At 36.0% G+C, this 15152-nt stretch overlaps 1 protein-coding gene across 1 annotated transcript in view; it reads right to left on the reverse strand.

The window, feature by feature from the left end:
• The window catches only part of DNAJC15 (DnaJ heat shock protein family (Hsp40) member C15), a 78757-nt gene that overhangs the window by 19346 nt on the left and 44259 nt on the right, over positions 1 to 15152 (reverse strand). The window contains exon 5 of the mRNA XM_002920251.4: positions 9282 to 9352. Within this exon, the coding sequence (XP_002920297.1) occupies positions 9282 to 9352 (71 nt within the window). The remainder of the gene's footprint in view (positions 1 to 9281; positions 9353 to 15152) is intronic.

Consider the following 15152-nt stretch of genomic DNA (forward strand, 5'->3'; position numbering starts at 1 on the left):
AAAAGATATACTATATAAACACTAACCAAAAGAAAGCTGGTGAATTTATAGTTTCAAGTAAAGCAGACTTTATGGCAAGAAGCATTACTAGATATGAAGGAGGATATTTCAAAATGAGGAGGGGTCAATCTACAAGGAAAATACAACAATTCTAAATTATCTGTTCCCAAATCATATAAGCATATCATCACAATAAGTAAAGCAAAACAAAACCTAAATGGACAAATAAACACACACAACCACAGCAGAAATCAGCAAGGATAGGAGTGAGTCCAAGATGGTGAGGTAGGAGACCTTAATTTCCTCTGGTCCCAGGAATTCAGCTAAATAGCTATCAAATCATTCTGAACACCTGCAGACTCAACTAGAGATCAAAGAATAGCTTCAAGCCTATGAATAGAAAAGAGACCACTTTCTGCAAGGCAGGAGGTGCAGAGAAGTGAATCCGAAGTGATATATGGGAAGACAGACCCGGGGGGAAGAGAGCCTCCATCAATCGGCTACCAGCAAGTGATATAGCAGTGGAGCATAAAATCGAACTTTTAGAAGTCTGCTCTGGTGAGGGACTTCGCTCACGTGGCTAAACAGGGGTGGAAACCTAGCTGGAACAGTGTGGTCTCAGGATCCTTGGGGTCACAGGAAGACTGGGGGTGCCTGAGTGCAGCAGAGCTCCCAGGCATCAGAATGAGGAAGCAGGCTGCAAAGAGTGAGCCCAGGAATGGGCTCTCAGCTGGCGGTTGCCATAAAGCAGAAACTGTGACACGGTGGAGCAACTGCTCCTGAGCAGGGGCCCAACAAGCAGCAGAATCCGCTAGACCCCCGTTCCTCCCCATCTGCAGGGTTTGGAGACTTGAAACAGGGTCATGGGCCTGAGATAGAAACACTTGGTCACAGGCCAGGTGAGCATGGAGTGTGGCCAGAGACCAGGGAGACAGGAGTGATTGACTGCTTTTCTCTGAGGTCTCACTGAGGACCCCCCCTCCCCCCCGCGAGCTTTCAGCTCTGAGGCTGGAGATGGGGAGGCAGCCATTTTTATTCCCATCCTCTAAAGCTGCTTCGAAAGCCAAATACAGCAAAGCCAAATAGAACAAACAGGAGCAGATTACTTAGCCTGGCATCCCAACAAGAGCGGTACAATTACTGCCTGGGGCAAAACCACTTGAGAACAGGCCCCTCCCCCAGAAGATCAGTAAGAACATACCTCCAGGACCACGCTTACTCATCAATGAGAACTGCAAAACTCCAGCATTAGGGGAATACAGTACATAGAATTCATGGCTTTTCCCCGTGATTCTTTAATCTATCAACTTTAATTTTTTTTTTAAATTTTCTTTCCCTTTTCAACCAATTTCATATTTTATCAACTTTTTTAAAATTTTACTTTTCGTTTTTACAGTTACATTCTATCCCTTCATTGTATTTAATCTTATTTTTGTATATATATAAGTTTTTCTTTCTTTACAATTTTGGGATGTAGTTTCTTCTAACAGACCAAAATATACCCAAAATCTAGTGTATGGCACCATTCTAGTCACCTGTCTGATCATATTCTCTTTTTTGTTCTTTTGTGGAATTTTTTTCTTTTTCTTCTTCCCTTTGTTTTGTTTTTTTGTTTTGTTAAAATCTTTTAAAATTTTCATCTTTAGGGACATCTGGGTGGCTCAGTCGGTTAAGTGTCTGCCTTGGGCTCAGGTCATGATCCAAGGGTCCTGGGATCAAGTCCCATACTGGGCTCCTTGCTCAGCAGGGAGCCTGCTTCTCCCTCTGCCTGCAGCTCCCCCTGCTTGTGATCTTTCTCTGACAAATAAATAAATAAATAAATAAAATCTTTAAAAATGTTTTCATCTTCACAGTTACATTCTACCCTTTCAATATATTAAATTTTATTTTTGTATATATAAATTTTTCTTTCTTTACAATTTTGAGATGTGGTTTCTTCTACCGAACTGACCAAAATACACTTAGGAGATAGTGTATTGCTCTGTTCTGTTCACCTGTATATCTTTTTTTTTTTTTTAAAGATTTTATTTATTTATTTGACAGAGAGAGACACAGCCAGTGAAAGAGGGAACACAAGCAGGGAAGTGGGAGAGGAAGAAGCAGGCTCCCAGCAGAAGAGCCCGATGTGGGGCTCGATCCCAGAACTCCGGGATCACGCCGAGCTGAAGGCAGACGCTTAACGACTGAGCCACCCAGGAGCCCCTGTTCACCTGTATATCTATATCCCTTCCTTTTTTTGTTGTGGGTTTTTTTTTCTTTTTGTTTTTTCTTGTCTTTTAATTTCCATTTTTACAATTACATTCTATCCTTTTCTTGTATTTAATTTTAATTTTGTACACATAAATTTTTCTTTCTTTACAATTTTGGGATCTAATTTTCTAAGAAACAGACCAAACTACACACAGAATCCAGTGTATTGCTCTATTCTGCTCACCTAATTATATTCTCTTTCTCACTCTCTCGTGAGAAAGACCATCCCCCAGGTTCGGTCTCTTCTGATTTGTTTAGTGTATATTTCTCTGGGGTTGTTGTTGCCATTTTTAGTATTTTGTTCTTTCATTCATCTATTCTTCTCTGGACAGAATGACAAGATGGAAAAACTCACCTCAAAAAAGAGAACAAGAGGCAGTACTGACTGCCAGGGACCTTATCAGTATGGATGTAAGTAAGATGGCGGAACTAGATTTCAGAATAACAATTATAAAGATACTAGCTGGGCTTGAAAAAAGCATAGAAGACACTAGAGAGTCCCTTTCTTGAGAAATAAAAGAACTAAAATCTAACCAAGTTGAAATCAAAAAGGCTATTAATGAGATGCAATAAAAATGGAGGCTCTAACTGCTAGGATACATGAGGCAGAAGAGAGAATTAGTGACATGGAAGACCAAATGATGGAGAAAGAAGAAACTAAGAAAAAGAGAGATAAACAACTACTGAATCACAAGGGGAGAATTCAAGAGATAAGAGAAACAATATTAAAATAACTGACATCCCAGAAGAGGAAAGTGAGAGAAGGGAAGAAGAAATATTGGAGCAAATTATAACAGAACTTCCCTATCTGGGGAAGGAAACAAGCATCAAAATCCAGGAGGCAAACAGAACCCCCCTCAAAATCAATAAAAATAGGTCAACACCCTGACATCTAATAGTAAAACTTAAAAATCTCTGAGACAAAGGGAAAAATCCTGAAAGCAGCTTGGGACAAGAGGACTGTAACCTACAATGGTAGAAAAATTAGATTGACAGACCTATCCACAAAGACCTGGAAGGCCAGAAAAGACTGGCATGATATATTCAGGGTGCTAAATGAGAAAAATATGCAGCCAAGAATACTTTATCCAGCTAGGATGTCATTCAAAATAGAAGGAGTGATAAAAAGCAAACAAACAAACAACCCTTCCAGAACAAACAGAAACTAAAAGAATTTGTGATCGCCAAACTAGCCCTACAAGAAATATTAAAAGGGATCCCCTAAGCAAAGAGAGAGCCCAAAAGTAACACATACTAGAAGGGAACAGAGACAATATACAGTAACAGTCACTTTACATGTAATACAATGGCACTAAATTCCTTTCTCTCAATAGTTACTCTGAATGTAAATGAGCTAAATGCCCTAATCAAAAGACACAGGGTATCAGATTGGATAAAAAAGCAAGACACATCAATATGATGTCAGCAAGAGACTCAATTTTAGACCCAAAGACACCCCTAGATTTAAAGTGAGGGGGTGGAAAACCATTTATCATGCTAATGGACATCAAAAGAAAGCAATCCTTATTTCAAATTTGATTTTAAACCAACGACTGTAATAAGAGATGAGGAAGGAGACTAAATCATAATTAAAGGTTCTATCCAACAAGAAGATTTAACACTTGTAAATATTTATACCCCTAATATAGGGGCAAGCCAATTATATAAGCCAATTAATAACAAAATCAAAGAAACACATTGATAATAATAAAATAATAGTAGGGGACTTTAACACCCCCCTCACTGCAATGGACAAATCATCTAAGCAGAAGATCAACAAGGAACTAAGGGCTTTGAACAACACACTGAACCAGATGGCCTTCACAGATATATTCAGAACGTTCCATCCTAAAGCAACAGAATACACATTCTTCTCAAGTGCACATGGAACATTCTCCAGAGTAGATCACATACTGGGTCACAAATCAGGTCTCAACTGGTACCAAAAGACTGGGATCACTTTGCTAAGGCAGCTATATATCAATGAGAATGAACACACGATTGCTCCACATTACAATATGGATGATTCTCACAAGGATAAATACTGACTAAAAGCAGCGAGATGCAAATGACTACACACATTCAAAAGAGGCAAAACTAAATTATGATATTGGTTCCAAGATAGTGGTTCCTTTTAGAGATGAAGTAGACTGGGAGGGCTCATGAAGGGGATTCAGAGGTGTGATGATGTTCCAGTTCTTGACCTGAAGGCTGGTTATATGGGTGTTTGTAAAAATTTACATAGAAATATACTTAATGATCTGTCCACTTTTCTGCCTCTATATTTCAATACGAAGTATATTTAAAAATAAAAAGATGTAAGAACAGATTGAGGAGAAAAGCGATTTCTTAAAAAGTAAATTAAATGATATCACTCTATTGCTTAAAAGCCGACAGAAACTTCCCACTGTCTTTAGAATCAAGTTCAAGTATTACATAGCAAATACAGTGTTTCATTATCAGAAAGCATACCTGCAGTTTTCAAAATGTGAACACTACCTCATTTCAGGCTCTCTCTCCCCTTGCATATTACACCCCTATCAAGCTAGTTTCTTTCAAGTCCTTAAGCACACTATATTTTTTCCTTCCTTAGAGCCCTTGCATATGCTAGTTCCCTGACCTTCCGACCATTCTTCACACAGACACCTTCTTTCCATCCTTTAGGTCTCTCCTCATCAGAGCTCCTCCCAGCCACTTTATGTAAAGCTGCCTCTTTCTCATATTCTGTATCTCCGCCTGCTGCACCCTTTTCTACACTTACTACAATGTGAAAAAGGTTTACTTATTTTTTGTCTGTCCCTCCATCAGCATACGTGCTCTATGAAGACAAGGATCTAGTTGTCCTGTTTTACGGTTAAAGCCCCAGTATTTACCACAACATCTGGCACATTAGAGAAGCTGAATAAATACTTTCTGAATGAATGAAAGAATAGTTATAGGTGGTTTCAACCAGCATAATAAATCTTTAAAATTTTCCGTATGATCATTATGTATTAGTTATCCACCCCAATTCTATTTTACCTGTGTATTTTATTTGTATGCCTTCTTTTTATCCATTTGCTTATTCATTCATTCATGAAAAAAAATTAAGAGTTTAAGTGTCAGCCATAGAGATTATAAAGATGAATAAGCCATGTTCTTTACCTTTTAGAAATTGCACCGTTTATCCAGGAAAATCAATGTGGATAAGACAAAATTATACTTTTACCAAAAAGTTATTAACTCAAATACAAAGCCTTAAATCTAATTAAAATGTTGAAATAAGGGGAAGAAAAGATGAGACCTCTGAAACAAGTATAGTCTAGTTACATCTATCAAAAAAGGAAATCAAGCTAATTAGGCATGACTTTTTCTTAGTGAATTCGTTTTGACTCTTGGTGATCATATCATGTCTTTCTTTTTGTAAATGTTTACATCTTTTAAGTGTAATATATCATAATAAATTGTAATAAATTATTACCAGGACTTTTTGTCAAATTTAACTGTTTCTACAATAAGAGTAATTAGGGAAAATCCATTCAATGGTATACTTAGATTTGTTTTTAGTCCCAATATGTAACTTTTATTTAAATACTATTTTTTTAAAGATTTTATTTATTTGAGAGAGAGTGTGAGAGCATGTGAGAGAGAGAGAGAACATAAGCGGGGGGTGGGGAGGGTTAGGGAAGAAGCAGATTCCCTGATGAGCAGGGAGCCCAATGTGGGACTCAATCCCGGGAGCCTTGGATCATGACCTGAGACAAAGGCAGACGCTTAATCGACTAAGCTACCCAGGCATCCTATTTAAATATTAAAGAAGAGTGAGGGGCGCCTGGGTGGCACAGCGGTTAAGCGTCTGCCTTCGGCTCAGGGCGTGATCCCGGCGTTATGGGATCGAGCCCCACATCAGGCTCCTTCGCTGTGAGCCTGCTTCTTCCTCTCCCACTCCCCCTGCTTGTGTTCCCTCTCTTCGCTGGCTGTCTCTATCTCTGTCAAATAAATAAATAAAATCTTTAAAAAAAAAAAAAAAAATAAAGAAGAGTGAGAATACTGTACATTTATTAAAAGGGGACATAAATGAAAACAAGATGAGAATCTCTGCTGCAGACAGGCAGATTTCAGTTAAATATAAGGAAGAACTTTCTAGTAGTTGGAGCTGCCTACCAGTGGGCTTCTTGTAAAGCTGGAAGTTCTCCACCACAAAAAATCTTTAAGGAGAGCTAAAAGGACATTTTCCCCAGGACAGAGCAGAAACAGTCCTGATTTAGCAGGCAGCATTGATCAGATCAGTGTCTCTCAAACTATGGTGAAGAAGCACTTTTAAAAAAATTTCCAGTTTGTGGTGGACCAATAAATTTACAAATTACAAAAGTATCACACATTTGGATGTTACCACAATGTCAAACCGCTACAAGGATTTCTAAATGCTTTTGATTTCTGTTCTTAACTTGTCACATACAGGTAAAAAACTGGCCCACATGAACAAGCAAACTACACTTTTGAGTAGCACTGGATTAGAGAGTTTATAAGGGATCGCTGACGTTCTACAGCTTTTCATAGTTACCTAGTCTGTCTTCCTTTTTATATTCATTAAGCATAATATCAACTGCTTGTTTCCTAACAACGAACCTCTCTTCAACAATTTAAAAAAAGCATAATCTAAAAGATACCCATCTGAAAGCATTAGATCAACTGCAATTTTATCTCACTAAACTGAATAGCAAAATTTACTTTTACCAAAACACATCTGAATGCTCATTTAAAACTGGTTACAAAAAATTTATTTTCAGCCATCCCCACACCTAATTTTCTCGTGTCACTTTCTTTACATAAGCTGATAATGAAATGTGTGGCAAATTACAGTGGATCACACATTTGAAGTTCTAACTTGTTTTTTACTTAGCTGGCAGCAAAGCCAGCAGAAAAGTGACTTGGGATGAAGTGCGGGTACCTTCATGAATTTCAGAAGCATGGAGTAGACGATTTAAGTTTTTGCAATTACCTATATAATACTTGGTCAGTGCTGACCTGGCCAAAGCAAATATGATAATGAATTAGAAAAAGAGGAGACAAAATTAAGAGTTGCCCATTCTTGTATTTCCCCAATTATTTCTAGCTTTCTCTCTCCGAGGACAATGAAACATTTTTATTTAAAATCTGTTACCTTCTCATTAAAAACAAAACAAAACAAAACCACCTTTTCAAGAGACCATTTCAGGATTTATGAGTTATCATCTCCCAGCTCCATCATCCATGAATACTTTCCCTCCAGTAATGCCAATATTCCTTAATTCACCCTACTTTTAGAGTAGGAGTTCTTAACTGTGAGCATACGCATGGCTGTTGGAAAATCTATGAACTCTCTGAAACTCCAAATGTTTTTAAAATTATGGGTGAATGAGCAATTTACGAACAAAATGTCCACAGCTGTCAATACACTCTTAGAGGGTACAATAATCCAAAATGATTAAAAGCATCTTTCTTGAGTGAAAAATGTGATCTGAATAGAAATATAGGGTACAGGTTCTTCATTAATTGAATAGGCATAAAAAGATATTATATTACTTAACAAAAAAGGACTTTAGAAATAAATCCCTTCATTTTGTAGAAGATAAAATTGACATTTGGAGAGGTTAAGGGAGTGTTCAAGGTCATACTGCTAGTTAGAAGGCAGAAGCCAGAGAAAAACACCAGCCTCCGGCTTCTAGGTCCATTCCCTCACATTCTGCTACCTACACAGGGCCAGACAGGATATTAATAAGCATACTACAGGCAATCAACAATCCCACCTCTGATAAATAGATGACCTCAGAGTAAATCAAGTAACTCTGAAAATACTACTGGCTCACAGGATACACATTTTCTTTTTTTACTAAAGGTATCTAAAAATACATTTTCTCTTAGATACATTTTAGAACTTGCTTCCTTGCCAGTAGGCACAATCAACAACTTGTCAATCATCTGAAAGACATGAGTGCCTGATCCTACTGCAATCAATCAGAGAAGGGCATACACTTGACCTGGAAGGGACAAAGGACATTTAGTATGAGACAGAGGGCCTCAAGGAGGCACTTTAAACACATTTCTTTCTGAGTCAATTACTCTGAAAGCCCACAATGAGAAGTAAATTAGTTGAGTGGATCTTTCAGTAACTGTTGAAGCTATTTAGAAATTTTAAGCAAACCTCTTTTCAAAGTTTATTCTCTTGTTTATTCATACTAAAGAACAGCAAAGAAAAAAGCCAAAGATGATGTTTAGTGAAAAGAATTTTTATAGTACATAATTGAGAAAACTGAAAAAGGATGCCCTACTTTGGTGTCAGTGAGGATGCGTAGAAATCTAAAATTTTTAAATTTTTTTCAAAAAAAATTAGAAAACTGAAAGTCTGTAAATGAGAATCCAAAAAACCCTTCTCTCTCCTCCCCCACCGCACCCTTGACTTCTGAAATACAGTGCAACTTTCTACCATCTGTTATTTTAGAGAAGAAACAGTAATGAACATATGGGCTTCCTCTCTCAAGCAGCTGTAGTGTAGTTAAAGTTATAATAATTGTCTTTCTGTAAGATAAATTTACATTAAAAACCTGGCCAGTTAAAACAAATGGCTCAGCCTCAGAGCCTTCTAGAATAAAATTAAGAAATTCAGAATTATCTATGACATAGTACAGAGTTTAGAAGATATCCTCTAAATCTTGTACTTTTATGTTTAAGGTTAAACAAACATAATTCATGATGCCCATATCAGTTTACACAGAGTCCATAACTCATGTTTTCTCTTTCCCAAAGTGCTAGGAGCCTCAAACAAGGGCTAGGTACATATATAAAAATCAATAACTAAGTTCTTGAAAGCTGATAATATGAATCCACCACTTCTGGGGGTTACTGAACTCCAATCCAAAAGCTTATTTATTTAGGAAAAATCACAATACATGTGGCACATAAATTTCCATTTCAACTATATATATATCACTTACAATGAGTTTAAGTAAACTGAAAAGAACTCAGAGCAGATTCAGATCCACATATTATGGAAAAATAGGAATTTTACCTACCTTTATCTGGGTGATTCAAAATCATAATTCTCCTATGAGCTGTTCTAATCTTGGCCTTGCCAGCAGATGGGCTGTAAAAAGAAATTAAAGTGCTTATAATAAATAGTGTCGAATGCAGATTATAAATTAACAGTTTATATGGGTTTCAAGGAATTAAAAACTAATGAGAATTTCACCATCTTGTGGATAAATATGAAATTACAGCTTGTCACTTAAGTCTACTAACCATCAAAATAAACTATTGATTCAATGTTGCATGTGTTTTTCTTCCTTTGTAATGCCAGTCTCTATTTTCAATCAGTGTAAAAAATAAAACACAATAGGGGGGCCTGACTGGCGCAGTCGGTTAAATAACCCACTCTTGGCTTCAGCTCAGGTTGTGATCTCAGGGTGGTGAGACTGAGCCCCAACTTGGTCTCCAGGCTCAGCGTGGAATCTGCTTGAGATGCTCTCTCCCCCTCCCTCTGGCCCTCCCATTCATGCTCTCTCTCTAAAATAAATACTCTAAAAAATAAATAAATAAAATAAAACACAACATATAGGCTAAGAGAGGCACAGTCTACTGAGTTTGAAAACATATGCCTCAAGTTATTTGGGGGGAAGGCAGTTTACATAGTGTAACAGACAAGTATCTGGACTCCAAAGCTACTAGACTGCCAGATTTCACTTCCATTGCTATTTAGGATGGGGTAAACTTGGTCAAATTTTTTAACCTCTCTGTACTTCAGTTTCCTCATTGTAAAACAGGGCTAGGAACAACATATTCCACATAGGGAGGATTAAATTAGAGATTAAATTAGGGATTAAATTAGCTAAAGCCAACAAAATGCTAGAATAGTGCCTGGCGTGTAGCAAGTGCTCCAAAATAATTAGCTTTTATTATTATTATGTCTCAACAGAGCATCTCAAAACTCTTCATGGTTCATAATTTATTTAACTTGTGAGAAACCTATGGGAAAAGCCTTTGCTGTAGACAAAAGTTGAGGAAGTTAAATAAACTTAAAATTATTTCAGTAAAAACGAATTTATCCAGTATTGGAAATGTTTCTCACTAATACATTTTCCAGGCAAGGAAACAAAATTAACACTTAACAACAACAAAATTCTGGTATTGCTAATTAATAGCTATACTATCTTATCTAAGTTACTTAACTTTTCTGGGTCTCAAACTGGGATAATAGTAGCTGACTTAAAATACAGAATGGTTGTTGTAAAGCTCAAAGTAATTTAATTTATATGGATGAACCACATTGTACTGGCTAAAAGCAGGTACTTTAAGAGATATTCAGACATAGTTTCAACATCCTGATTCCACCATTCATTAGCTGCAAAACTCTATCTTGCTTACTTAAACTCTCTGAGTGAAAATTCTCTCATAAGTAAAATGGACATACTAAACTACTTCCCAGGATTCTTTTAAGAATAAATTATTTGCATAATAAATGCAAATAAAAGGATTAGCATAACCTAGCACAGAGTTAGTGTTCAAAGTGTTCAAAAATAGTCTTTAGTTACTATTATAAAGATAAAACATGCTTATGAAAATATAGTACATATTTCCCACTTTTAAAAATGTAGTATAAATAACCTAATTTAATGTTTCTTGAATGACTTGAATTATTAACCTGACTATAAATTAAGTGCAAAGAAATTCTTCAAGTCTGCAGAGATTTGTTCACCCTTGTCTTAAGAGTCCTCGAATGCTTTCCATTTAAGTTCTGTTTTTAGCATTTGCTATCAGCTGTGAAAACTTGATTCTGCCATTGTTCCAGTCTAGCTATTCCTTGACAGTTACTTATACTTCTAATCTTTTGAGGTTAAATAACAGATCACCAAGCATGTTAAAACATACTACCTATTGCTGAATATGCATATAAAACATTCTTCTATAAATAAAAAAATGTCTTGAGTCAAAGACAAAATCAAAAGAGAAAAAACATCTTGAGACAAATGCAAATGCAAATGGAAATATAACAACAAATTCATGGGATGCAGCAAAAGCAGTTCTAAGATGAAAGTTTATAGTAAGTTTACAGTAATAAATGCATACATTAAGAAAAAAGAAAGAGCTCCAATAAACAACTTTATTTATGCCTCAGGGAAGTAGAAAAAAGGCTAAACTAAGACCAAAGTTAGTTGAAGGAAGGAAATAACAAAGACCCAGAGTAAAAATAACGGAAACAGAGACTAAAAAGACAGTAAAAGGTTGTTTTTTATTGTCTTAATGAAACTAAGAGCTGTTTTTTTTAAAGATAAACAAAACAAACATTAGCTAGACTCACAAGAAAAAAGCAGAGAGTTCTCAAAATCAGAAATGAAAGAGAAGACATAACAACTGATACCACAGAAATACAAAGGATCATAAGAGACTACTATCAACAATTATACACTAACAAAACGGACAACGTAGAATAGATAAATCCTACAAACATATGAACTACCAAGACTGAATGAGGAAGAAATAGAAAATCTGAACAGGCCAATTTTTTTTTTTAAGATTTTATTTATTTATTTGACAGAGAGACAGCCCCGAGAGAGGGAACACAGGCAGGGGGGAGTGGGAGAGGAAGAAGCAGGCTCCCAGCAGAGGAGCCTGATGTGGGGCTCGATCCCAGAACACTGGGATCACGCCCTGAGCCGAAGGCAGACGCTTAACGACTGCGCCACCCAGGCGCCCCGTGAACAGGCCAATTATTAACAATGAGATTGAATCACTAATCAAAAACCTCCCAAAAAGGAAAAGCCCAGGACCAGAGAGCTTCACTGAAATCTACCAAACAGCTAAAGAATACCAATTCTCCTCAAACTTTTCCAAAAATTAGAAGAGGAAACACTTTCAAACTCATCTTCTGAGGCAAGCATTATCCTGATACCACAAGAAGACAAGGACACTAGAAGAAAAGAAAATGATAGGTCAATATCCCTGATGAACATAGATGCCAAAGTCTTCAGCAAAATATGAGCAAACCAAATTCAACAAAAACATTAAAAGGATCATACATCATGAACAAGTAGGATTTATTCCAGGGATGAAAGGATGGTGCAACATCCACAAATCAATGTGAAACACCATAAATGTGAAACAAAATAAAGGATAAAAATCATATGACATTTCCAAAGACATAGAAAAACCATTTGACAAAATTCAACACCCATTCATGACAAAAACTCTCGACAAAGTTAGAATAGAGGGAACATACCTCAACATGATAAAGGCCATATGACAAATGCATACCAAATATCATACACAATGATGAAAAGCTGAGTTTTTCCTCTTGGATCAGATACAACACAAGGTTGTCTGCTCTCACTACTTTTTTCCAACATAGTACTGGAAGTCATGGCCACAGCAATTAGGCAAGAAGAAGAAATGAAGGGCATCCAAATTGGAAACAAAAAAGTAAAATTGCAGATGACGTGATATTACATAAAGAAAGCCCTGAAACTGTTAGAACTAATTAACAAATTCAGTAACATTGGAGGATACAAAATCAATACACAAAAATCTGTTGCCCCTCTATACACTAATAACAAACTATCAAAAAGAGAAAGTAAGAAAACAATCCCATTTACAATTGCAACAAAAAGAATAAAATACCTAGAAATAAATTTAACCAAGGAGGTTAAAAACCTATACACTGAAAACTATAAGACATTCATGAAAGAAATTAAAAACACCAATAAATAGAAGGATATCCCACACTCACGGGTTGGAAGAATTCATTTTGTTAAAATGTCCCTACCATTCAAAGCAATCTACAGATACAATGAAATCCCTATAAAAATTCCAAAGGCATTTTTCACAAAAATGGAACAATCCTAAAATTTGTATGGAACCACAAAGACTCCAAATAGCCATAGCAATCATGGGAAAGAACAAAGCTGGAGGCATCACACTTCCTAAATTCAAAATATATTACAAAGCTCTAATAATCAAAATAGTATGGTATTAGGTTAAAAAGAGACACATACAACAATGGAACAGAACAGAGAACCCAGGAATAAACTTATGCATATATAGTCAATTAACTTATGACAAAGGAGACAAAAACATAAAACAAATAAAAGATAGTCTCCTCAATAAATGGTATTGGGAAATCTGGACAGCCATACGCAAAGGAATGAAACCGGACTCTTCTCTTATACCACACACGAAAATCAACTCGAAGTGGATTAAAGTCTTGAACTAAAGACCTGAAATCATAAAACTCCTAGGAGAAAATACAGGGGGTAAGCTCCTTCACATCAGTCTTTGCAGTAACTTTTTAAATTTGAAATCAAAAGCAAAGGCAACAAAACAAAATTAAACAAGTGGGACTACATCGAACTTTAAAAAGTTTCCACACAGCAAGGAAAACATTTTGTTGTTTCATCAACAAAATAAAAAGGTAACCTATGGGAGAAAATATTTGCAAATCATATATCTGATAAGAAGTTATTTCCAAAATAAAGAACTCATACAATTCAATAGTATAGCATAGCTAGATACACAGATAGGTAGATCTGATTTCAAAATGAGTGGAGGATCTGACTAGACCTTTCTCCAAACATAAAATGTTAAACAGGTACATGAGGTGACTGGCATTACTAATCATCGGGGAAATGCAAATCAAAACCACAATGAGATATCACATCAATGCTTGTAGGATGACTGTCACCAAAAAGACAAGAGATAAACAAGTGTTAGAAAGATGCAAAGGAACTGTTGTACACTGTTTGTGGAAATGTGAACTGGTACAGCCACTATGGAACAGTCTGGAGGTTCTGAAAATTTTAAAGATAGAACTACCATATGATCTGGCAATTCCACTTCTGGGTATAGATCTCAAGGAAATAAAATCACTGTCTCAAAGAGATAATCTGAACCGTCATGTTCACTGCAGCATTATTTACAATAGCCAAGACATGGAAACAAACTGTGTCCATTCACAGATGACTGGATCAAAAAATGTGACACACACACACACACCCCAGAATATTTTTAGGTCATAAAAAAGAAGAAAATCTTGCTATTTGTTGACAACATGAATTGACCCTGAGAGCATTATGCTAAGTGAAATAAGTCAGAGAGAGAGAAAGACAAATACTGTATGATCTCATTTATATGTGAAACCTGAAAAAGCCAAACTCACAGAAACAGAGAACAGATTGGTGGTTGCCAGAGGCAAGAGTAGGAGGGTGGGGGAAATAGATGAAGGTAGTCAAAAGGTCCAACTTACAGTTATAAGATAAGTGAATCCTGGGGATGGAATGTACAGCATGGTGATTACAACTAACAATGCTGTATTTTATATTTGAGAGTTGCTAAAAGAGTAGATCTTAAAATTTGAGAAAAATAAATCTGTAACTACATGAGGTGAAGGATGTTAACTAAACTTTTTGTGGTAATCATTTTGCAATCTATACATATTATACATATATTAAACCAATATGTTATACATCTTAAACATACAATGTTATATGTCAATTACATCTCAATAAAACTAAAGGAAAAAATTTTCAATTAAATTAAAAAAACATTTTAATTTTTTAATAATAAAAAAGTCTTTTTCTGTAAGGACTATTACAGAAAGGGTATTCTTTTGGCTATTTATGAAAGTCCTCTGGGGGACCATTTCAACCTTACTTCTTGGTTTGTAGGTATTTCCCAGATAGCCAATCAAGACACAGTCTAATTCTAAAGACTACTAAGTTTTGAAACAGAAGTCATTAAACACTGCACCAGGGCTATGAACACTTTATTGTTTAACTGCCTATTAAGAAATGAAAGACATATTATTTATTTTATTTTAATGTTTTTTCATTATATTATGTTAGTCACCATACAGTACATCCCCAGATTCCGATGTAAAGTTTGATGCTTCATTAGTT

The sequence above is a fragment of the Ailuropoda melanoleuca genome, chromosome 7, assembly GCF_002007445.2.
Source record: "Ailuropoda melanoleuca isolate Jingjing chromosome 7, ASM200744v2, whole genome shotgun sequence".
Classification (NCBI taxonomy): domain Eukaryota; kingdom Metazoa; phylum Chordata; class Mammalia; order Carnivora; family Ursidae; genus Ailuropoda; species Ailuropoda melanoleuca.